A 25914-nucleotide genomic window follows, 5' to 3' on the forward strand; every position below is an offset into this window, starting at 1 on the left:
AGAGAATTTCTGTATGGTGCGAAAAGTGGCAATTGGCACTAAACAAACAAAAGTGTGAGGTCATCCACATGGGTACTAAAAGAAATCTAATAAATTTTGGTTATACGATAAATCGCACAAATCCAAGGGCTGTCAATTGGACTAAATACCTAGGAATTACAATTATGAGCAACTCAAATTGGAAAGACCACATTGATAATATTGTGGGGAAGATGAAATAAAGACTGTGCTTTGTTGGCAGAACACTTAGAGGATGTGATATACCCACTAAAGAGACAGCCTACATTACATTTGTCCATCCTCTGCTGGAATATTTCTGCGTGGTATGGGATCCTTACCAGGTAGGATTGACGGAGGACATCGAAAAAGTGCAAAGAAGGGCAGCTTGTTTTGTGTTATCACGCAATATGGGTGAAAGTGTCACTAATATGATATACAAGTTGGAGTGGCAGTCACTGAAACAAAGGCAGTTTTCTTTGCAGCGAGATCTATTTACAAAATTTCAATCACCAACTTTCACTTCCGAATGCGAAAATATTTTGTTGACGCCCACCTACGTAGGGAGAAATGATCATCATAATAAAATAAGAGAAATCAGAGCTCGAACAGAAAGTTTTAGGTGTTCCTTTTTCCCATGCGCCATTCAAGATAGGAATGGTAGAGAAGTTGTACGAAAATGATTTGATAAACCCTCTGCCAGGCACTTAAGTGTGAATTACAGAGTAACCATGTAGATGTAGATGTAGATGTAGGCAGACAGGCAGGTCCTCATGCTGTAGCAGAAAACCATGCATTAATGGAATGTATCCAGCACACAAGGGTATAAGGTCATCATCTCTGCTTCATTGCGGGATGGAGGTAACTTCACATGTTACAGCTTATTGTAACTCTTACCCAGCTATATGTTTTCCCATTAGAAAATCAGTTTATGGATTAACAGTGTGATAACTGTGTACAGGGGAATGGCACACAGCTTGATGATGGCCTCCTCTGAAAGATCTTTCACTACTTTGTCAGAGATTTAATTTCCCTGAATGTCAATGAGGTATCAAGTAAAATTCCACTACCTTCCATTGTCTCTGTGCCTGGTAAACTGTGTCATAGATTCAATAGACAGTTTTGCCTATGATGTACAAGTCTTAATTGGACTGTGCAGCACTCAGGGAAATGGAGCTGGTAAAGAACATAATGCCTTGATCAGCACCTCCAGGATTATATGAATTTTGGTGTGAAAGTTAGAGCACTCACTCATTCAGAAGATGAATTCTGAAAACACAGTCAGGGAACATGATTGCATGTGTTAGATTATCCCCTGGACAGACTAACCTGCGTGCATAGCTTTAAAATTGTTGTTCTCATTTAAAAGCTGATAAAGATATATTTTTAAAATATGAGTTTCAATGTGGACTTAATATACCCCATTAATTTTAAAAACATCCTGGGATTTTACAGTAACTAGAGAGGAGGCCAACTGAGTGCTTATGAATGAAATTTCCAAATCTATCAGAAGCTACTTTGCTCAAATCTTGAAGTGGTTGGTGGTGTTTGGGTATCATATATGTGAGTGCTCCAGATGAAGATGGGCAGCTGGGGTGTATACGGATGACTAGCCAATGGAGCAATATATTTAGCGATGTAGCAGAATGAGGAGCTGCCGCCAGGTGGATAATGTGACTCCCCACCCAATTTTCAGAAAATATGATGGGAATGGTGCTTTTTTGGTAAGTCTTAGTACCCAAATCAGTGCCATTATGATGATATGCATCTAACATTTTAGGTAAATCTAAAAACAAAGATGATGTGACTTACCAAACGAAAGTGATGGCAGGTCGATAGACACGTAAACAAACACAAACATACACACAAAATTCAAGCTTTCGCAAACAACGGTTGTTAAGTCAGGAAAGAGGGAATTAGAGGGAAAGACGAAAGGATGTGGGTTTTAAGGGAGAGGGTAAGGAGTCATTCCAATCCCGGGAGCGGAATGACTTACCTTAGGGGGAAAAAAGGACTGGTATACACTCACACACACACACATATCCATCCGCACATACACAGACACAAGCAGACATTTGTAAAGGCAAAGAGTTTGGGAGGAGATGTCAGTCGAGGCGGAAGTACAGAGGCAAAGATGTTGTTGAAAGACAGGTGAGGTATGAGCGGCGGCAAATTGAAATTAGAAATTAGCGGAGATTGAGGCCTGGCGGATAATGAGAAGAGAGGATATACTGAAGGGCAAGTTCCCATCTCAGGAGTTCTGATAGGTTGGTGTTAGTGGGAAGTATCCAGATAACTCAGATGGTGTAACACTGTGCCAAGATGTGCTGGCCGTGCACCAAGGCATGTTTAGCCACAGGGTGATCCTCATTACCAACAAACACTGTCTGCCTGTGTCCATTTATGCAAATTGACAGTTTGTTGCTGGTCATTCCCACATAGAAAGCTTCACAGTGTAGGCAGGTCAGTTGGTAAATCACGTGGGTGCTTTCACACGTGGCTCTGCCTATGATCGTGTACACCTTCCGGGTTACAGGACTGGAGTAGGTGGTGGTGGGAGGGTGCATGGGACAGGTTTTACACCAGGGGCGTTACAAGGGTAGGAGCCAGAGGGTAGGGAAGGTGGTTTGGGGTTTCATAGGGATGAACTAAGGGGTTACGAAGGTTAGGTGGACGGCAGAAAGGCACCCTTGGTGGAGTGGGGAGGATTTCGTGAAGGACAGATCTCATTTCAGGGCAGGACTTGAGGAAGTCGTATCCCTGCTGGAGAGCCACATTCAGAGTCTGATCCAGTCCTGGAAAGTATCCTGTCACAAGTGGGGCACTTTTGGGGTTCTTCTGTGGGAGGTTCTGGGTTTGAGGAGATGAGGAAGTGGCTCTGGTTATTTGCTTCTGTACCAGGTCGGGAGGGTAGTTGCGGGATGCGAAAGCTGTTTTCAGGTTGTTGGTGTAATGGTTCAGGGATTCCGGACTGTAGCAGATTCGTTTGCCATGAAGACCTAGGCTGTAGGGAAGGGACCGTTTGATGTGGAATGGGTGGCAGCTGTCATAATGGAGGTACTGTTGCTTGTTGGTGGGTTTGATGTGGACAGACTTGTGAAGCTGGCCATTGGACTGGTGGAGGTAAACGTCAAGGAAAATGGCATGGGATTTGGAGTAGGACCAGGTGAATCTGATGGAACCAAAGGAGTTGAGGTTGGAGAGGAAATTCTGGAGTTCTTCTTCACTGTGAGTCCAGATCATGAAAATGTCATCAATAAATCTGTACCAAACTCTGGGTTGGCAGGCCTGGGTAACCAAGAAGGCTTCCTCTAAGCAACCCATGAATAGGTTGGCGTACGAGGGGGCCATCCTGGTACCCATGGCTGTTCCCTTTAATTGTTGGTATGTCTGGCCTTCGAAAGTGAAAAAGTTGTGGGTCAGGATGAAGCTTGCTAAGGTAATGAGGAAAGAGGTTTTAGGTAGGGTGGCAGGTTATCGGTGTGAAAGGAAGTGCTCCATCGCAGCGACGCCGAGGATGTGCGGAATATTTGTGTATAAGGAAGTGGCATCAATGGTTACAAGGATGGTTTCCAGCGGTAACAGACTGTGTAAGGTTTCCAGGGGTTCGAGAAAGTGGTTGGTGTCTTTGATGAAGGATGGGAGACTGCATGTAATGGGTTGAAGGTGTTGATCTACGGAGGCAGAGATATGTTCTGTGGGGGTTTGGTAACCAGCTACAATGGGATGGCTGGGATGATTGGGTTTGTGAATTTTAGGAAGAAGGTAGAAGGTAGGGGTGCGGGGTGTTGGTGGGGTCAGGAGGTTGATGGAGTCAGGTGAAAGGTTTTGTAGGGGTTCCAGGATGACCCCCTCGTATGCCAACCTATTCATGGGTCACTTAGAGGAAGCCTTCTTGGTTACCCAGGCCTGCCAACCCAGAGTTTGGTACAGATTTATTGATGACATTTTCATGATCTTTACTCACAGTGAAGAAGAACTCCAGAATTTCCTCTCCAACCTCAACTCCTTTGGTTCCATCAGATTCACCTGGTCCTACTCCAAATCCCATGCCACTTTCCATGAAGTTGACCTCCACCTGTCCAATGGCCAGCTTCACATGTCCGTCCACATCAAACCCACCAACAAGCAACAGTACCTCCATTATGACAGCTGCCACCTATTCCACATCAAACGGTCCCTTCCCTACAGCCTAGGTCTTCATGGGAAATGAATCTGCTACAGTCTGGAATCCCTGAACCATTACACCAACAACCTGAAAACAGCTTTCGCATCCCGCAACTACCCTCCCGACCTGGTACAGAAGCAAATAACCAGAGCCACTTCCTCATCTCCTCAAACCCAGAACCTCCCACAGAAGAACCCCAAAAGTGCCCCACTTGTGACAGGATACTTTCCAGGACTCGATCAGACTCTGAATGTGGCTCTCCAGCAGGGATATGACTTCCTCAAATCCTACCCTGAAATGAGATCCATCCTTCATGAAATCCTCCCCACTCCACCAAGGGTGTCTTTCTGCCGTCCACCTAACCTTCGTAACCCCTTAGTTCATCCCTATGAAATCCCCAAACCACCTTCCCTACCCTCTGGCTCCTACCCTTGTAATGCCCCTGGTGTAAAACCTGTCCCATGCACCCTCCCACCACCACCTACTCCAGTCCTGTAACCCGGAAGGTGTACACGATCATAGGCAGAGCCACGTGTGAAAGCACCCACGTGATTTACCAACTGACCTGCCTACACTGTGAAGCTTTCTATGTGGGAATGACCAGCAACAAACTGTCCATTTGCATGAATGGACACAGGCAGACAGTGTTTGTTGGTAATGAGGATCACCCTGTGGCTAAACATGCCTTGGTGCATGGCCAGCACATCTTGGCACAGTGTTACACCATCCGGGTTATCTGGATACTTCCCACTAACACCAACCTGTCAGAACTCCTGAGATGGGAACTTGCCCTTCAGTATATCCTCTCTTCTCATTATCCGCCAGGCCTCAATCTCCGCTAATTTCTAATTTCAATTTGCCGCCACTCATACCTCACCTGTCTTTCAACAACATCTTTGCCTCTGTACTTCCGCCTCGACTGACATCTCCTACCAAACTCTTTGCCTTTACAAATGTCTGCTTGTGTCTGTGTATGTGTGGATGGATATGTGTGTGTGTGCGAGTGTATACCTGTCCTTTCTTCCCCCTAAGGTAAGTCATTCCGCTTCCGGGATTGGAATGACTCCTTACCCTCTCCCTTAAATCCCACATCCTTTCGTCTTTCCCTCTCCTTCCCTCTTTCCTGACTTAGCAACCGTTGGTTGCGAAAGCTCGAATTTTGTGTGTATGTTTGTGTTTGTTTACGTGTCTATCGACCTGCCATCACTTTCGTTTGGTAAGTCACATCATCTTTGTTTTAGATATATTTTTCCCACATGGAATGTTTCCTTCTATTATATTCATAACATTTTAGGTATGTAGATCTGTATATGCTGCAGCCATAATTGAGAAGAGAATGTATAAAACTTCTATAAAATTGCAGCAAGTACAGTCTGTCTGCCCCTTAGTTTAGCCATTCCAGCATTTAATATTCCAAATGATCTCACTGAACTAGCTTTAAGATCTTTCAGATGTCAAGTAAGTCTGTCATCAAATGTAAGGCCCAGGCACCACCAAATTTTCAAAAGATTAAGGGCTGTTCCTCAGATGCCTGTCTGGCACGCTACAGTCATGGTGTGAGCTATTAAAAGTAATGCACAGAGTTTTGTCTATGAAAACCTAAAAGCAGTATTCTTTACCCATTTCTCCAGCATTTTGAATATTGCCTGAAATTGAGACATGTGGTTACAAGATTGGAGGATGTACAGAAAACAGAAAAAAGTGTTCTACAGGACATTTTGTGGTGGACAAAATGTTGTTTGAAGAAACAAGGAAAGGGGAAACACTTAAAATACTTCCCTGAGGATCACCACTTACCCAAATAAAATGATATGAGAAGGCAGATACTTCTCAGTATGTAAAATATTGAATTTGTAGGAAGAATGGCAATAAAAATTGGAGATAGCCAAAAAAATCCCCGCTCATGGAGTTGATGTAAGATAATATGACTTCATGTAATATCACAAAACTCTTCTAGCTAAAAAATATATTTGCCAATTACTGCTTGCAAAGAAAACTCTCATGTATTGCTGTTTCCACATGAATAAGGTTTTCAAGAGTGGAATTATACCTCCTGAACCCATACTGAGAGGAAGACAAGGGATTCTTTTATTTAGAATTACACAAGGTGGCTGATGGTCATCAGTTGAAGAGTCTTTCCTATATAGCTGGTCAGAGCCACATTGTGATAACTAGTTGGAGTTTTGTGATCCTTCCCTGTATTTAGGAGAGAGATAATGGTAGCTTCCCTCCAAGAGCTGTTATAATCTCACTCAAATGAGAGCTTATTACGAAGTTTCAGGAGGATATCTTTGAAGTGGGGATATAGTGGAGCAGCATTCCATACTGGATTCCTAAGGGCCAACAACTGTCCTCTTTGCTATTGAGAAGGCAGATTCTGTCACATGGAGAATGAGTGATCTCTTTGTTAGTGACTAGAGGACCTGAAATGCATTCTTCATCTCTGTGTTAGTGGATTCAAAAATCAGTCTTCCATTCTACATGTTTGAATGTGTAACCATGTATCACATTATATGTTATAATCTGCCATTCTCTGCACAATAAGCCATTGTGATACCAAAAGAGTATAATTTTGCTGTATTTCTGCCACCTGTATCTCTATCCTTCCTTCCAGATATTTTCCTAAATTACTCCCATGCCCATGTTGCCAGAGTGGGATGATTTATTTAACTTAGAAATGTTTGTTATGACCTCCATCTACTTTCTTTAATTGTTTGTCGAGTCTTCGTTTTTCTATCCAAAATAATGCTAGGTTTTCTCCTGATGGTCTCAACATGAGCCCCAGTGGTAACACATGTGTGTGTGTAATTGTGAAGACTGTTTTCTTTTCCTGAGATCTATGGGATGAATGCTCCAGCAGTGTAGTGAATCATGTTTGTGATGTCATCAGCCCACTCCCAGATGTTATCTGGGCATTCACATATCACTAGTAGGCTGTACAATGTTCAATTTGCTCTGCTCAATGCCCAGTTTGAAGGTTTCCTGTCAAGGCCTGCCATTTCTGGGAAGTGCAATGAAATTGGAAAGTGGTTGCTCAAACAAAGACTAGTACCAACTTCCCATAGAGTAGTGTCTGTAAGGGCAGGTGGACAGATGGGAAGGCTATGGGAGAGAAGGATTATGTGGTCCAATTGAACTGTGTCTCTTGGACTGTGTTTAATATATTTGTGTCCTGTCTGTGAAGCCCTGAGACAGTTGGGGGCATTAAAATCTCTGACAAGGAATAGATGAGGAAATTCTTTTATTGAATCTCTGAGAAACTCTCTGTTAAGCTTGTTATATGATACTAAATAAATAAAGTATACTGTAATATTAGACCATACGTGACTAGCCATGGTGACTGCTTATAAGTGAGTGGTGAGGGTGATAGGGCAGGTGTGATATGTCCCATTGATGACTGTCTTTTGCTCTCACCAGCAAGGTCACATTTCCTGTAGAGGGAATAGTCTCTTAGCTCAGAGGTGTCAGATTATTTAAAATAAAAGGAATCAAACATTACCTGTGGGAGATACACTTACAATTACTTATTTATGTACAGATAAAGTGGAACATGTCACATATTATTTGATTTATTACTATTATTCCTCATCAGATGTGAGCGTCTGCAAATCAAATAATGTGTGATCTATGGGAGTTTATATTTAAATTAATTCTCAAAATATGTTTCCTGTGAAAAGCTGCCTAATGGTCTTTCCTGAGCTAGGCGTTTTTGCCTCTTCGCATGAGCTGTTAATAAGTTCACACGTCATTGTGGGATTGAAGCTATTTATCAATGAGGACTTCTTTTCTCTTCTTCACTGCCTTCATTCTGATGGAAGCCATTTATTAATAAGGGTTTTATTTTCCTCTTTCTCCCCTTCATGCTGTTTTTTCCCAGGTACCACAAAATTTTCTTTTGTTTAAAGTTTACAAAGAGGCCACCTTTTTTTGTCAGTCACCCTTCAGTGAATGTGACATGAATTGACCAATTCATTGTGGAATAGGCTGAATAGTCATCAGCAAAGCCACCCTGCCAGTCAAATCATGCTGTGGGATCACCTGACTTGTGAGACAGAGGGCTCTTGGAGCAATGGTGGAAAAAGGCTTTCTCTTCTCTTCCAAGCTGATGTCAGAGCAGATGCTAAATGTGGCTTAATCTTCTTTACCTTTGCATTTCGCTTCTCTTTCAACAAGGGTCTGAGGCTACTAGAGCTACCTTCTCTCATCACCATGGCAGTGAGTAGTGTATATTTCTTACAAGCTCACTTCACTTTCTGATCCTGACTACACCCCCAAGCAGGTGCAAAAACTGGCATCAGAAATGAGATGGCAAATTCACACTGTTCCTGGCTTTGAGATGCCACATATAAATTACTATCCACGAGTGTGTGCTTGAAACCACCATTTGGGGCCATCTGACTCTGTGATGTGGCACAGTGGATGAACGCTTTGTGCCATCGGCCCAAACTGCCTACTGCAGGCTACCCAGTGCTGCTGTCGCTACCACCACTTCCACCACTGCTGTTGCAGTTGCACAAGGCCATCCAAAGTTGCCCACCACCTCTATCTCCTTTGAACAAGGTCACATTAAGGGTATGATGACCCAGTGCCATCCTGCCTGCAGTACCACTGCCATGTCAGTGCCTGATGCTGCCACACTGTTTGTCAGTCAGATGATGTAAGTTGCAAGCTTTGCTTTTTAGGAGAAGTCACTGCCAGGGCACAGTGCTGCCAGAGACATCAGTGAGACCTTTTTCTTATTTTATTTTTGTTTTTAAGTGTCTAGCTCTGTATGACCAAATGGAGGATCACAGAATGGGTCAGTACATGAAACTGAGATCAGAAACATAATAATACATCAAATCCACATATCATATGCAGATGACAAGCTGTAAGTATTCATTAGCATAATCAACAAGCACTCTAAGCACTCTGTTTGTTTGGTGTGTGTAATTTAAAGGGATGCCCATCACCAAGTCACAGGAACAGCTAGAGATGGATTCAGAGCTGCAAGCTATGATGGAGCAACTCTGGATGGAGAATGGAAATCTGCTGAGGCACCATAATGAGGCATTACTGAATGTGATACTCCTAAGCAGCACTGTGTCCAAAACTAGCTTCGCTTCTCCATTTCTTGGGTTCCCTCAAATGGTTCCATCCAAGATTGTAATTGATGTTGCAATGGATTCAGTGGTTCCCACCTTCTCATATAAAGGAAGCAAAAATATCCACACTTTCATACAGAATTCAACTGGTTTAGGGAAAATGTTCACATAGGTAGATGAAGTGTTGGTAGGAGTCACCAGCCTGATGTTGCAGGGAGAGGTTCATGCTTATGTAAACTCCATGGAAGGACTGGGAAATATCAAAGCATCTGACATCCATGCAAGGGACTGGTGGCTAGATATGGAGATAAGCACTTTTCTCAGTAAACAATAGTAACTTGCTTTCGATACAGTTGTGTGGTGTTATTGTTCACTGCCTTTATTTTATTTGAGGGCTGATTAGGAGGCCTTACCTTCCAAACTCTCTTGGTTGGGTGTTAATTCACCATGTTAATGTGAAACATTATGGCACAGTAGAAACAGATTAGGTCTCAATAAGCATGGAAGCTATCGTTGACTGAAACAAAATGAGTTATTGACAGGCCCACACACAAAAGTAAGCAACTCACTAGCTTCTGGACTGACTCTTTCTTGAGCTAGAGTACAAATCCACACAGAAAACACACACACACACACACACACACACACACACACACACACATGTACATACATTTACAGGTATGCCTATGCCCTTCCATGATGTTGTCTGGATGCACAGTGCCAGTGCTACATTTCGACAGGTGGACTAGACTGGGGTAGGGGTTATTTTGGGTTGGTTGGGTAGAGGGAGAGAGAGACGGGAGGTGGGAAGAGTGGTTAAGGGTGAGCGAGTGGTGATGGAACATCACTTTAGGAGGGTTGGGAAGGATCTTACACACTCCTAATCTTCCCACAACCCTCAAGAATCACCTATAAAGCAGTGTGTGCCTCTTCTTCACCCAATATCATCCCGGACTGCAACACTGAACCATATCATTTGTCAGGGCTTTGATTATCTATCAACAGGACCTGAAATGATGTACATCCTACCCAAGGTTCTCCCATGCCTCCTAAAGTGGTGTTCCATCTTCCACCCAACCTATTCAACTTTCTAGTCCATCCCTATACCAATTACTTGCCACAAGGATCATATCCCAGTGGAAGACACAGTGCATGACCTGCCCAATCCACCCACCAAGTACTTCCTGTGGTATCGATAGCTAGGATGCCATGGTGTATTTGCCAGTTAAGTTGGCACTACGACAGACAATGATGACAGTGCCCTCTAGCAGGCACAGTTCAGCTCTAAGAGCACCACTGTAGATTCTCCCCATTTTGATCAAGAGCAGGCGGCTGGGACACTTCACATCTCGTTGCAAAGTAATGTATTCTTCATGCTAGCATAAAGGTGATTTAAGTTCATACTGCAGTATCGACATGTATTACCTTAGCCTGCTCCAACTCAATTCCTTCATTCAGCCAACTTTTCTGTTTACAAGACCAGACCCACAGACCTTCCAGGCAGGATACAAAAAGATTCAATGAGGTGTGAAGTGTCCCAGCCATCTGCTCTTGATCAAAATCGGGAGAATCTACAGTGGTGCTCGTAGAGCTGAACTGCGCCTGCTAGAGGGCGCTGTCATCATTGTCTGTCATAGTGCCAACTTAAATGGCAGCTACGCCATGGCATCCTAGCTATCGATACCACACTTCCTACTCCAGTTCTGTCAGAGGCTTATCCACCCATCAGAGGCCAGGCTACCTGTCAAAGCATACCAACTCTGCTGCAAACACTGCACAGCTTTTTATGTCAGTATCTCTACCAACCAGGTGTCCAACAGGATGAATGGCCACCACCTAACTGTTACTAAGAATAAAATTGACCAACTGGTGGCACAACATGCAGTTGATGCCATCATTCTCAGTTTCAATGGTTGCTTCACTGTCCAGACCCCCTGGGTCCTTCCCTCCCCCACCAACTTCTCTGAAGTATACAGATGGGAACTGTCCTTGCAACACATCCTTGGCTTACATAACTGCCTTCGCCTCAGTCTCTGGTAACATACTGTCCACACATCCTCCACCCAACAGTTTCCCATTCCTCAATCCTATCACCCCCTTTCAATTCATGTCCACACATCACCTTCAGCATGCATTTCTCCCCACTGGCTCTGACAGTTGTGCATCACGTGCCTAGCATTATTTATTGGCAAACCAGCTGCCACCCTCCACCCACTAGCCACTCACAACAAACTCATCTTCCTGCCTCCCACCTCTCTCTTTCCCCGTACCCACCCCAACCTGACAACCCCTCCGTAATCTAGTCCACCTGTTGCAATGCAGCACAAGCATTGTGCATCCAGAGGCACCATGTAGGGGTGCAGCAGGCATAGGCATAGGGACATGTGTGTGTGTGTGTGTGTGTGTGTGTGTGTGTGTGTGTGTGTGTGTGTGTGTGTGTGTGTCCTCTAGAAAGGATTACTCTGAAAGCTACCAAGTTTTCTTCATTTTTTATGCATGCCTGTTGACAACTCAATGCTGCTGCTTCTTGGTGAGTAGTCTCCTTTATTCCTTAAGTATCTATATTCTACCAGAACTTTCCTACAAAATTTGTAGGCTTTCTGTTATGCACAAAAACTTACAAAGATTCCTATCTCCATTACAAATATCTTTAGGATGTAGAAGGGTCTGACATATGTGAATTTATCATAGCATTGAAAGACAAGCATTTGAAGGTGTATGCTCTTGGAAAGTGCGTAACAACTGACAAGCATCTCATTCCATCTAGCAAATGAGATCGATGTTCATTCCAATAATATCAGCCATATAGGCATAAAGCCAGTTGCTTTGGTACACCCAGAACATTTTATCTTATGGAATTTGTTATTTTTACAGGCATACATTCAGATGAGCCTTTCAACAAACAATTGTAATAGGAAGTACTAAAAGCAATGAAACTATTGACAACTGTTGCACCAGTGGGCCACTTGCAAGAATTCTGCTTTTTTTTTTTTAAAAAAAAAAAATTGATATTACATGGAACATTATATATGAATAAATCACATATGGGATGGTTCATTTGAAAGGGCATGGCTGGCTTCCTTCCCCGTCCTTCCCTAATTTGATGAGACTGATGACATCATAGTTTGGTCTTTTCCCCCAAACATATTCTTCCAGAATTTGTCTAACAAACAATGATGCACCATTTCAAGGCTCTTTGGTTTTATAGAAGATGTAGCAATCATGTTATACAGGGTGAGACAATAACTACTGCCACCTATAATAACTCTGAAAGTATGACAGTAGCTGAAAAGTTTGTGGGACAAATGTTGCATGGTACAATGGGGACCACAATATGACGTTGGTTTTTTATTGCTAGGTGGGGTCATGTCAGAGATATGAAGGTCAACCTTGTTTTTTTAAATGGGATGCTATAATTTGGTACTTATTTTCTGATAGCAGGTATTGAGATGAATCCGGTGATGTGTAACAGTAAGGTCTTTGTAAGTCAATGAAGGTTGAAAAGATGGCATGAATGTCCATTTACAGAAAGTGTTTGAAGTGATGACCATTGGTATCAATGCAGTGCTGCAATCTTCTTATCATGGACTGAGTGGTATTCCTTATCACATTGGCACTTATCAAATCACATGCTCTGGCAATTCTCTCTCGTATATTGTGCAACTAGTAGGTATTCGCCGAATACGCCGTATCCATCTAACGTGCCATTGACATGTAAACACCATTTATCGGTTTCCCAATACAACATTAGTAGGAATGGTAAGACTAGTACCATTGAATCAAGTGAAAGTGAATGCTGTACTCCTTCAAAGAACAAGTTGATATGCTTCTCATTTATGGAGAATGCCAATGAAATTCAGTGAGAGCTAGAGACTTATATGCTGAAAGATATCCTCAACATACTCACCCTACACATCGTACATTTAAATATATGTATGATAAATTGAGAACAACTGGATCTTTAACATATGGGAAACATATCTGGCAAAGGAAAGTTACTAATGAGAAAACGGAAATTGGTACTCATGTCGCTGTGGTTCGAGATCCTTGTTTTAGTTCACACCAAATCGCAAGGGAATCTGGCATGAGCCAGAGTAGTAGTGTTAATGTTCTGCATCATCATAAATATCATCCTTACCATATCAGTCTCCACCATGAATTAACTAGTACGGATTGTATGCATTTCATTGAATTTTGCTGATGGGTTCAACTTCAGATTCAGAGGAATGACACATTTATTAATTTGATTCTATTTACTGATGATGCTACATTCACAAAGCATGGAAATGTTAATTTGCATAACATGCATTATTGGGCAACTGAAAATCCATGTTGGCTAAGGCAAGTTGCACACCAGAAACCACAGTCGGTGAATGTATGGTGTGGGATTCTGGAGGACAGAATTATAGGCCTCTATTTCATCTAAGGAAATCTTAATGGCAGGAAGTACACCACATTCCTGCAAGAAACATTAGGACTGTTATTGGAATAAATACCTTTAGGAACAAAGAACACACTGTGGTATCAACATGATGGGTGTCTGACACATTTTTCACTGATGGCTAGAAATGAGTTGCAGAAACAATTCCCAAATTGTTGGATTGGACATGGAGGAGATGTATCATGGCTAGCTCATTTGCCAGACTTGAAACCTCTGGATTTTTTCTTGTGTGTATTCGTAAAAGACATTGTTTATAAAGACATTCCAACTACACCTGAATATATGCGAGACAGAATTGTCAGAACATGCGCTTCAATAAGTGCCAATGTGATAAGGAATACCACTCAGTCCATGATAAGAAGATTGCAGCACTGCATTGATACCAATGGTCATCACTTTGAACACTTTCTGTAAATGGACGTTCATGCCACCTTTTTGACCTTCGTTGACCTTCAAAGACCTTACTGTTACACATGACTGGATTTGTCTCAATAGCTGCTGTCAGAAAATAAGTAACAAACTATAGCATCCCATTTAAAAAAAACAAAGATGACCTTCATATCTCTGACATTACCCCACCTAGCAACAGAAAACTGTCATATTATGGCCGCCATTGTCCCATGCAACTTTTGTTCCACACATTTTTCAGCTCCTATCATACTGTCAGAGTTACTGTTGGTGGCAAAAGTTAGTGACTCACCCAGTATATTCCAGCCAAATTCTGATTTCTTCTACTCATCTCAATAATACCTGATAAAGGAAAGAAAAATTCAGAAGTTGGAACATTTTATAACCATGTGAAATATGATGTTTACGCTAATGATTATCTAGTTAGAAATTCTGGTGTTAATAGAAGAAAAAGAAGATTGAAATTAGCAGGATTTTTCCATTTGGTAAATTTGTCCTCTAAATTCACATGTTCTTTGTGCACTTAGTTCAAGCAAAAAAATTACAGGACAAGAATTTCTGAAGAATATGAATAAACAGTTATACATATGAAAAATCTATAACAAAATAAAGCCTTATCTGGCAGGCAGAAGTATTGGTGAAAGCATGAAAATGTATGTTTCACAGTCTGTGTGTGTGTGTGTGTGTGTGTGTGTGTGTGTGTGTGTGTGTGTGTGTGTGTGTGTGTGTGCACGTGGCACGTGATCAATTGCAAGCTTATGTGTCAAAATGTTGCTAACATGATCTGCACATTCTGTGAAGAAGACAACAAAGAATGAATATTTTATTGCTTTTAGAATCATGAGTACTATCTCATTTGACTTGAGTCAAATTGGCACAATGTGAGTGTTTGCAAATCAATACATCATACAATTGCTTAAAATGTAAATGATGTGGGTAAGTGCAAAAATGCAATATTATTACAGCTTAATTTCTTTATCTTATCTAGTAGATCCTGTGTTTTGTGATAACGATATTTTAAACTCTAGCTCATTTCCTCCCCATTCTAACCAAATATGTGTGTCTTCGGATAAAATTTTTCTTGTGGGTCTACTCATAAGAAAAGTTGACAATGAAGGATGTTTCTCAGAGCTTTGTTGTTTAATATTATCTTTAAAGGACTCTTACATGTAAAAGTGAAACAACTGAAAATCCAGTTTGGAATACCAACAATTATGAAAGAATAGATTGCTATTCACCATGAAGATGACACAATTAGTTGCAGACAGGAATAACAAAGAAACTGTTGCACACTAAGCTTTCAGTCAGAGCTTCTTCTGAAAAGAAAGGAAAACACACACATTCACACAAACAGGTACACTTGATGCATATGTGACAATGCTATCTCCAGCCATTCTGGGTACACTGCAACTATTTTGATGAACTAAAGCAGCAATTGAGAGTGGGGCAGGGAAGGTGGACGACTAGCAGAGTGCGTTGTGTGGGAGGAAAGAAGAACACTGACTGGTGGAGTGTGCAGGGACTAGAAGGTGACAGGATAAGCCCAAAATGGCAGAAGGGCAGCTTTGGGAGGCCGTGGTGGAGGGGAATGAGAGCAGAATAGTACCAGAGAGAGGAAAAGACTGGATGGTACACTGGCACAGAGCGGAGCACAATGAGGATGAGGCAAAATGATCTGAGAAGAGGTTATAGGACAGAGGGTCAGAAACTGTTGGATGGAGGGTGCGAGGACAGTAGGTTATCATAAGTTGGGGCCAAATAATTTTGATATTCGAGACTGTGGTCTGAGGATAACTCCCATCTGAAAAGTTCAGAAAAGCTGGTGGGAAAGAAAGAATCCAAATGGTGCAGGTTGTGAACCAGCCATTAGAATTAAGCATGTTAAGTTCAGCTACAATTTTTTCCACAAGGTGGTCCACTTGGTCTTGGCAACAGTTTGGCAGTTGCCATTTGTTGTGGTAGACAGCTGGTTGTAGTCATCAATATAAAAAGCTGTGCAATGATTGCAGCAGAGCTGGTATAATAAATGGCCACTTTCACGGGTGGCCTAGCCTCTGATAGGGTAGGATAAGCTTATCACAGGACTAGGATAGGAAGTGCTGAGTGGGTGAATTAGGCAGGTCTTGCACCTGGGTCTTCCACAGGGATGTGATACCTGTGGCAAGGGACTGGGATAGGAAGTGGCATACATATGGGCTACAATGTTGTAGAAGTTGGAGGTTGGGTGGATGACAGAACAGTTGAACCAGCCCAGGGTGGTATTAGGTGATGAAGGAGGTCCCCCTTGTACCTGGATGGAGCCATCAGGAAGGAGGTGGTCAATACCCAGGAATGGAGGAAGTGGTTGGTATCCTTGATGTTGGAGGCTAGTCAATGAGGGCTGAACTTCTTTCAGTGGAGGTGCAATAACCAGCCACAATGGGGCATCCAGGATTGTTGGGTTTGCAAATTTTTAGGAGCAAGTAGGAGGTAGCTGTGGGAGGTGTCATACAGTTGAGGAGGGAAATGAATTCAGCAGAGTGGTTCTGGGGAGGGCCTAAGACTTTAAACAGGTATGGTGGTTATGTTGGACTTCTGGGATGGGATCAGTCTGGCAGAGTTTATAGGTGGAGTCAGACAACTAGCAGAGGCCTTCTGCCAGTCAGTCACTGCCATTCATTGCGACTGTGATGGAACCTTCATCTGCATATAGGATGATTAGGTGAGGATCTTTTTTGAGACTGTATGGCTTTCCTTTCTTCTGCTGATAGGTTAGTGTTCTTTGGAAGTTCGAGATACGGAATTCATGGAAGAGACAAAGGGGTGGTTAGGTGGAATGGGAGGATAGGGTCATGGCTGGATGAGGAGAGGTTGGGTTCAGTGTTGGTATTAGGTTGGCTCTGGGTGGAGGGACTGGAGTCAAAGAAGTGTCTGCATTTCAGGGTTTGGGAGAAGGAGAGTAGATCTATGAAAAATGTAACGTGGTTAAATTTTGGTGTGGGCTGAGGAATTTGGTGGATAGGTTAACAAAAATGTTCTGGGATTGTTTTGACTCTGTGGAGTGTTGATAGGGAGTTTTGAGGGATGTGGTAAGGTGAAAAGGTAAGCTAGGTATGGCCTGTGTACTATGAGGGGTTGACAAGAATGTCAGCAGGTTGGATAACTTATGGGGGACATATTTCAACTGAGGGCCAAGACACCATATCATCACTCCTTCACAACCTCAACATCTTCTCTCCCATATGCTTCACCTGCTCCTCCTCAGTCTAGTGGGCCACCTTCCTGGATGTTGACCTCCAACCCTCCGATGGCTCCATCCACACCACTGTCCACGTTAAAGCAACCACCAAGTAACAGTGTCTGCATTTCGACAGCAGCCATCCATTCCACACCAAAGAATCCCTCCCATACAGCCCCTGGCCACCCATGGATATCATATTTGTAGTGATAAGAACTCCCTTGCCCAGTATGTTGAAGGTCTCACGAAGGCTTTCACAGATAGGCACTAATCTCCAAACCTAGTACACCAACAGATTTCCTGTGCCATATCCTCCACCCCAGTCCTCCCCCCCCCCCCCCCCCCAATCCTTCCCCATTCCCCACCCTCCAAGAATCAGTTACATAAGAGTGCCCTCCTCATTATCCAATATTGGCCCAAAATGGAACAACTGAACCACATTCTTTGTCAGGGCTTTGATTATCTCTAATAAGGCACTATCCCTCAGACTTAGTTCTCAGACAGATTTCGCACTTCATATTCGCACACAACCCCAATCCTCCCATCAGCCTCAAGAACCAGCTTCAAAAGAGTGCCCCCTTCATAACCTAATACCATCCTGGGCTGGAAGAGCTGATCTGTCACCCACCCAACCTCCACAACATCCTAGTCCATACCTACACTACTTGCAATCCCAACCTCTTGCACAGGTATCATATCCCTGTGGAAGACCTAGGTGCAAGACCTGCCCAATCCACCCACCCAGCACTTCCTATTCCAGTCCTGTCACAGGCTTATCCTACCCCACCAGAGGCTGGGCCATATGTAAAAGCAGCCATGTCATATACCAGCTGTGTGGCAATCATTGCACAGCTTTTTATATTGTTATAACTAGCAACGATCTGTTCAAATGGTTCAAATGGCTCTGAGCACTATGCGACTTAACTTCTGAAGTCATTAGTCGCCTAGAACTTAGAACTAATTAAACCTAACTAACCTAAGGACATAACACACATCCATGCCCGAGGCAGGATTCAAACCTGCGACTGCAGCGGTCACTCGGTTCCAGACTGTAGCGCCTAAAACCCCACGGCTACTCCGGCCGGCACCAACGATCTGTCCACCAGGATGAATGGTCACTACCATACCGTGGCCAAGAGCAAAGTGGACAATCCTGTGGCACAACATGCAGCTGAACATAGCAAGCTTGATTATAATGGCTGCTTCACAACCTGAGCCATTTGGCTCCTTCCCTCCACGACCAGCTTTCCTGAACTATACAAATGGAAGGTGTCCTTATGACACATTCTATGCTAGTGAAAATACTGTGGCCTGAAGATAGGATAACTTACTGTCCCTACACCTTCCAACCAAAAGTTTCTGCCCTTTTCGTCCTATAGACCAACTCATGCCCCCTCATCCTCATTGAGGACTGCTCTCTGTCTGTGTACCCACCAATCTTTTCCCCTCTCTGTTCCTTTCGTTCTCCACTTGCTGTTCCCTCCCTCCTCCCACCCCCCTCCCACAGAGCCACCCAATAGTGCCCCTAATAACCTTGTCCTGCTGATTCCTATTTGCTGCATGCTCTGCTAGACAATGATCTTCTCTTTCCCCACCCGTACTCTGCTATCGCTCACCCTTCCTTCCTCCACTCCCAATTGCTACTTTATTTTGATACAATAGTCATAGTTTTCCCAGAACAACTGGCAATAGTTGTTATGTTGTGTGTGTGTGAGGTGTGCCAGCTTGTGTGAATGTGTGTGTATGTGTGTGTTTTCCTTTCTTTTTTGAAGAAGGCTTTGGCTGAAAGCTTAGTGTGCAACAGTCTGTCTTGTTGTGCCAGTATGCAACTCAACACGTCATCTTTAAGGTTAATATCCTTCTCATAATTGGTGATATTTCAAACTGGACTTTAATTGTTTGATTTTGCCTAACAGCTTTCCTTCCATCCCACAATCTGGTGATGTTTTCCGTTGTTATTATTATCTAAAGTATCACTCTACTCATTGTACTGAGCCATGCCATATCAATGGTTTCATCCAAGCACAACACATGGCTATGTGACCATGTGGGTTGTTGGTGCAGCTTCTCATACCCCAAATTCTTCCTATTGATAATTAAATGATTGCTACTTATCTCATTTCCACCATCATTCTTGCATATTTTCACATGTTATTTTCCACACTTACCTGTGCCACACGAACTTGTGAAACTCGACCTAACATATCCCCCAGCCCTCCATCTCTTTTTACATTTCTTACATATCTTCTTGTGTGTATTTTTATGTATTTTCAAGTATTGGTGCGAATTTTGGAATATTTTTATGTGTTTGTGGGTAATTTTGTGTGTCTGTATGTATTTTTATGCATCTTTTTCAGTTATCCAGGTCCTCTCACAACCACCTAATGCCTTCACCTCCTATTTCCCCAACACCATCCTTGTCACAATGACCCCTGCTCTAGTTTTCTGCACCAATTCATAAAAGTATCCCTTTCACTGGCTGAACCCAGGTTCACATCCTGTTACTCAAATAATGCCTAAACAAAAATTTCTTCCTTTGGAAATACCCTTCCTAATGCCTGCACCTCACCAACATCATATTGCAAAAACACATATCCATGGTACAAGGAAGTAAGAACCATCTCTACTCTCCCTGCAAGAGAGACAACTACTATGCATTCCCTACTACAGGCATCACATCTCTGAAACTATATCCCTTGCTTTCCAGCACCCAGAAGAGAATTCTAGGCACTACCTTCATAAGTTATCCAACCTACTGATTTTATAATGCTGGGTTGGGGCACCACTATTCAACCACTGTCCTACTCACAGCATTCCTCCTTTTCAACCCCACACAGCACCCAGACCATGCCTAGCTGACATTTTCACCTTACCACATCTCTCGAAACTCCCTATCAACACACCACCAAAACTTGAGCCGAAACAATTCAGGAACACTGTTGTTAATCTTTCTACCAAAATCATCAGCCCCACAGAAATTTCAGTCCTTCCCAAAGGCTGCAGTTTCAGCCCTATACCCAGATTTAACCATGTTGCACTTGTCAAAGATCTACTCTCCTTCTCCCAATCGCTGCAATGGAAACACTTCTTTGTCACCAATCCCTTCAACTAGAGACAACCTATTCCCAACACTGAACCCTGCATCTCCCAGTTCTTACTACCATCTAACCTTAATCCTCCACCCCTCCACACTCCCACCTAACTGTTATCTAGTCACCTTCCAGGAATTCCTTATACCTGACACTTAGCCTCTCCATCCTTCCCCAAGTGCCTTCCAAAGGACACCGACTTGTTAACAGAGAAAAGGACAATCATACACAACCTCAAAACACATCCTCACTCAATCACCCTACCTGCAGACAAGGGTCTCACCACAGACATTTTGAACTGCAGTGACTGCCTGGTGAATGGCCTCTGCCATTGTCTGACTCCTCCACCTATAAACTCTGCCAGAGTAATCCAAACCCTGAAGTCCAACGTAAACTCCAGTCCCTGCTTAAAGCTTTAGGCCGTTTTCAGAATCTCTTACCAGAAGTCCAGCATAACCTCAAATCCCTGCTTAAAGCCTAAGATCCTTTCCAGAATCTCTCACCTGAATCCATTTCCCTCCTCACATCCATGACACCCCACACACCCAACTTCTATACATGTCCCCCAAAATCCACAAACTCATTAATTGTGCATGCCCCATTATAACTGGTTATTGTGTCCCCACTGAAAGAATTTTGGCCCTCATTGGCCAACAGCTCCAACCAACTGCCCAAAATGTAAAGGAAAGCTTTGTAGCATCCCAAAACCACAAACCGCAGTTCATTGATGATATCTTCATTATTTGGACTCAGGACCAAGACACCCTATCTTTGGACCTTCACAACCTCAACACCATCTCTCCCATCCACTTAACATGGTCCTCCTCTACATAGTGTACACTTCCTCGATGCTGACCTCCTCCTCTCTGATGGCTCCATCTGCTCCTCTGTCCACATTAAACCCAGAATACCTGCATTTTGACAGCTTCCATTCCTTCCACACCAAAAAAGCAGCCATGTCATATATCAGCTCTGCTTCAATCATTGCACAGCTTTTATATTGTGATGGTTACCAACCATCTGATCACCAGGATGAATGTCACAAACAAGCTGTGGCAAGGAGCAAAGTGGACCACCCTGTGGCACAACGTTCAGCAGAACATAACATGGTTGATTTTAATGGCTGCCTCACAACTGGGGCCATCTGGATCCTCCCCTCTACCGCCAGTTTTTCTGAACTGTGCAGCTGGAGTTATCCTTACAACACATTCTCCATTCTTGAAATTATCTAGCCTTAGCTTACGATAACCTATTGTACCCACCCAATAGTTTCTGCCCCCTTTGTCCTACAACCTCCTCCTAATTTATATCCCCTCACCCTCACTGTGTGCCACTCTTTGCCAATGAATTCACCAGTCTTTTCTACTCTCTGTTCCTCCTCTTCCTTTGACTCCCCCATCTCCGCCCCAACTCCCTGGACCCCACAGCCTCCCAATGCTGCCCCTGGTAGCCTTGTCCTGCCACCTTCTTGTCCCTGCTTGCTCCACCAGAAAGTTCTCTACTCTTTACGCCCCCACACTCTTGATATCCCTCTCCCTGCCCTGCCCCACTCCCGATTGGTGCTTTCATTCCACGCAACAGTTTCAGCCTGGCCAGAGGAGCCAGAGATAGCAGTCTTGTGTGCATAAGATGTGAATGTTTGTGTGGTTTTGTTTGTCTTCTGAAGAAGAATTTGGCTGAAACAGTCTTTTTGTTATGCCTGTCTCCACCTTAACATGTCATCTATATGGTGAGCAGGAATCTATCCTTTTCATAAATGTAAATAATCGTTAGAAAATATGATTACAAATTTGTCTTATGGCTAAGTTATCATCATGCTACTTACTCCAAAGTTGTCCTTGTTATTTGTTTTGAAAATAAGACATTCCATATATCTCAAGAACTTTGTGATGATTAAAAGTTGCCATTAGCTGCATAGGATTTATTTTTAAAATTTAATATGCTACAAGGGCTTGATGAGACATAAGGTTTCATAATATTTTATGTGAAAACTCTTAAAGCTATTTTAATAAAACATCTTTATTCTTCATGTCTACATATTTGCAGCCCTCTGCCACTAGAGGGCTCTGAATTGTAGTGTGCAACATGGCAGTGTGTAATAAACTACGAGGGTTAACTGAAAAGTAATGTCTCCACCTTCGTAACTCTTCAACAGTTGGCAGCATTGGTATGTGGCAGGTACTGGCTTGTTCCATAGACTCTTCTCTACAGCTCCAGTTGGCAGGAAGCCTTAGCACTGAACGGTTGTGTTGTTATAGTGTAAAGTATGGAACCCTGTGCAGATGGTTGCTCAATGCGATTTAAGCAACGTGCAGTCATTATATTCTTGACAGGAGACGGTGTCACCCCAAAGGAGATTCATCAGACATTGGAAGCAGTTTATGGTGATTGTGTTGATGTGAGTACTGTGCATCACTGGGCGAGAAAGCTTAAAGATGTTGAGGCAGGAACATCTGACCTGCGTGGCAAACAAAGAGTTGGACGTCCTGTGACAGCAACCACCGAGTTTCACAAGCAAAATATTGACATATTGATTCAGGATGGTTGTCGTATCACTCAGAGAGAAATTGCTAGCACAACTGGCATTTCACATAAATGTGTGGGTCACATTATTGCTTTGCTTGGCTATCGGAAGACTTGTGCATGATGGGTACCCCAGATGCTGACTCCTGAAATGAAAGCACATAGACTTGAAATTTGTGAGGAATTCCTCTCATGTTACAAAAATGAAGATGCACAGTACTCACATCACCACAATCACCATACACTGCTTTCATTCTCTGATGAATTCAATGACTGCACATTGCTTAAATCACATTGACAAACCGTACGTGCAGGGTTCCATATTTTACACTGTAACAATACAACCATTCAATACTAAGGCTCCCTGCCAACTGGAGCTGCAGAGAAGAGGCTATGGAACAAGCCAGTACCTACCACATACCAATGCTACCAACTGTTAAAGAGTTAGGAAAGTGGAGGCATTACTTTTCAGTCAACCCTCGTATATCGGTGTGTGAGAGACAGCATGATGTAATCGAGTTTCGAATTTGAGGAGTTTGTCCATGCCTGGACACCCTCTCCTTCAGCATGGCAATGCCAGACCACACATGAGTGCTGCAGCATCTGCAACAATCTGATGCTTTGGGTTCACTGTCATCAATCATCTTCCATACAGTCCTAACTTGGATCCATCCAATTTTTATCTGTTTCCAAAATGTAAATAAAAGCTTCTAGGCCTTTAATTTGGTAGTAATTAAGCAGTGGAAGCAGAGATGAGGGTGTGGCTCCATCAGCATGATCAAACATTCTACAGTGATGGTATCAACAAACTAGTGTTTTTTGGGAGAATGTGTGCATTGCCAGGGTCACTATGTTGAGGAATAAATACATAAATATGAAGATTAAAGATGTAGAACATTAATAACATTTGTTTTATTTAAAAAGGTTTAAGAGCTTTCACATAAAAAATTCTGAGGCATTATTTTTGACTATGCCTTCATAGACTGGTATTGAGCTTCATGGCTATCTCCAGTGGCACCCTGTAAATATCCTTATGTCACATCAGCAATATTTAGTAAACTCGGGGCCTACTAGAATTGTCCATGTGACATAAGGATACTTACTATGTCATCAAAGATGGACATTAGGCCTGTCTCATACTAGTTGAACATAATAAATTTTAGAAGTAAATCCCATGCTCCTGATTTTGACTTTAAGGCATCATAAGGTTCCAGAGACCTATGCAAGCTGCATAGCACCATGTCTATAGAACATTCCATGTAGATACACATTTTCCCAAATGATGGTCATAGAAGGAGAGAGGGAGATGGGGGTGTGAAAAAGTTTTAATTGTTTATATTATTTTACAAAATATCAAGACAGAATTGTTATTATAATTACTAACCCTTCAATTTATTGTATTGCAAGACGCAACACCCAGCATAAATTTCTGTTGCATTTAGTAGCAGCAATGGAGACATAGTTTAAATGTAAGTAGCTGCTCATAAATAAAGTAGCAGGACTTACATCTTAATCTTACCTTATACAGTGCTTACCACACTAAACCTAATCATCTATGCTGTCATCCAAAATTAAAGCAATAAACTGCTCTTTCCCTGTCCTATGTCTAACGCATGATATAATCACACAAACTGTCAACCAGATGTTTGTACGGTCATATTCTGCATGGAAGATGACATTCTGGTCAATGGACAATCATGCCAATTATGACGTCATGGCACTTCTGTAACAAGGTAGTGTTTGCTGCATAGCCCCCCATCCACAATCACTGTGTATACAGGGAAGAGACCGATACTGAGAAGGATCCCTAGTGGTGTTGGCAGGGATTATGTTGACTACATGAACCCCTCTTAATGAAACTGTACAGATGAATCGAGAAGGTTTAACTGCTGTTATGTATTGTGACAAGATATTGGGACATCATTTGTGGTTGTTGCAAGATGCTGTGAGCCCTGGCTTTGTATTGATTGATGATAATGCTCCACTTTATAGAGCATGAGTGGTTGGTGTTTTCTTGGAAATGGAAGATATTGCACACATAGTGTGTCCTGCTCGCTCTCCAGATTTGAATCCCATAGAGCATGTCTGGGATGCACTAGGGAGATGGCTTGCATCACATCAGCATTCATCAACCCTTCTCCAAGACTGTGAGCAGCACTGCAGGAAGAATAGGTGTTATTGCCTCAATATATGATTGGTAACATCATTCACTGCATGCCCCATCATCAACAGGCTTGCGTTCCTGCCAGAGGTGGTCGCACCCCATACTGAGCACAGAACACAGTTGGAATGTGCGTGCAAATCTGTTAAGTTGGAAAAAATGAAGAACATTTTTGTATACTTTTATGCATGTTGCAGTTGTTTACATTCTGTATTCTTTACAGTGGTTGTGCTTTACTGTCACCTATTTATGCTGTTTTGAGACAAAATAAATGTAACCTTTCAAAATATCCATTTGTTGCTTTAATTTTGGACACCAGCATACATCTATACATTGTTCAGAAAGAAAGATTTTTCCATTTGTCTCAATATGAGTTCAAATTTCCTTGATTTTACTGTCATGGTCATTTATTGATATATACATGGGAGAAAGTGAGATCAAAATATTGTTTTCAAGCATAGCTGTCATGAAAAATGACAAGTCAAAGATATTTAAATGCTCTTGGGCTAATAGCTTATGATAAAACCATCTTTTGAATAATTAGTGCTGTTAATATTGGTTTATCCTCACCTGGTTAAGAAGGATATCTAGCATCAGAATACAGCACGACAAATTTCGTTCTGCATCAGTTTCAAAATGCATGTGTCTCATAGCAGGTAATTCTTCATCAGAAAATCCAGATGTATTTCCAGATTCATCTTCCACAACTGGAGCTGTTAAAAGAACTATACATTAAAAATGTTAACTAATATCATCTTTTGATGATTTTTGTCCTTCTCTCTCTATAAAAAGGAAAGTAAGAAAAAGAGCAAAGGAAGGAAAGTTA

The 25914-nt window shown here is 42.5% G+C and overlaps 1 protein-coding gene across 1 annotated transcript in view; it reads right to left on the bottom strand.

The window, feature by feature from the left end:
• The window catches only part of LOC126470304 (protein unc-79 homolog), an 857658-nt gene that overhangs the window by 604769 nt on the left and 226975 nt on the right, over positions 1 to 25914 (bottom strand). Inside the window, exon 14 of the mRNA XM_050098074.1 lies at positions 25659 to 25801. Within this exon, the coding sequence (XP_049954031.1) occupies positions 25659 to 25801 (143 nt within the window). The remainder of the gene's footprint in view (positions 1 to 25658; positions 25802 to 25914) is intronic.

The sequence above is a fragment of the Schistocerca serialis genome, chromosome 3 (genome assembly GCF_023864345.2).
Source record: "Schistocerca serialis cubense isolate TAMUIC-IGC-003099 chromosome 3, iqSchSeri2.2, whole genome shotgun sequence".
Lineage (NCBI taxonomy): Eukaryota > Metazoa > Arthropoda > Insecta > Orthoptera > Acrididae > Schistocerca > Schistocerca serialis.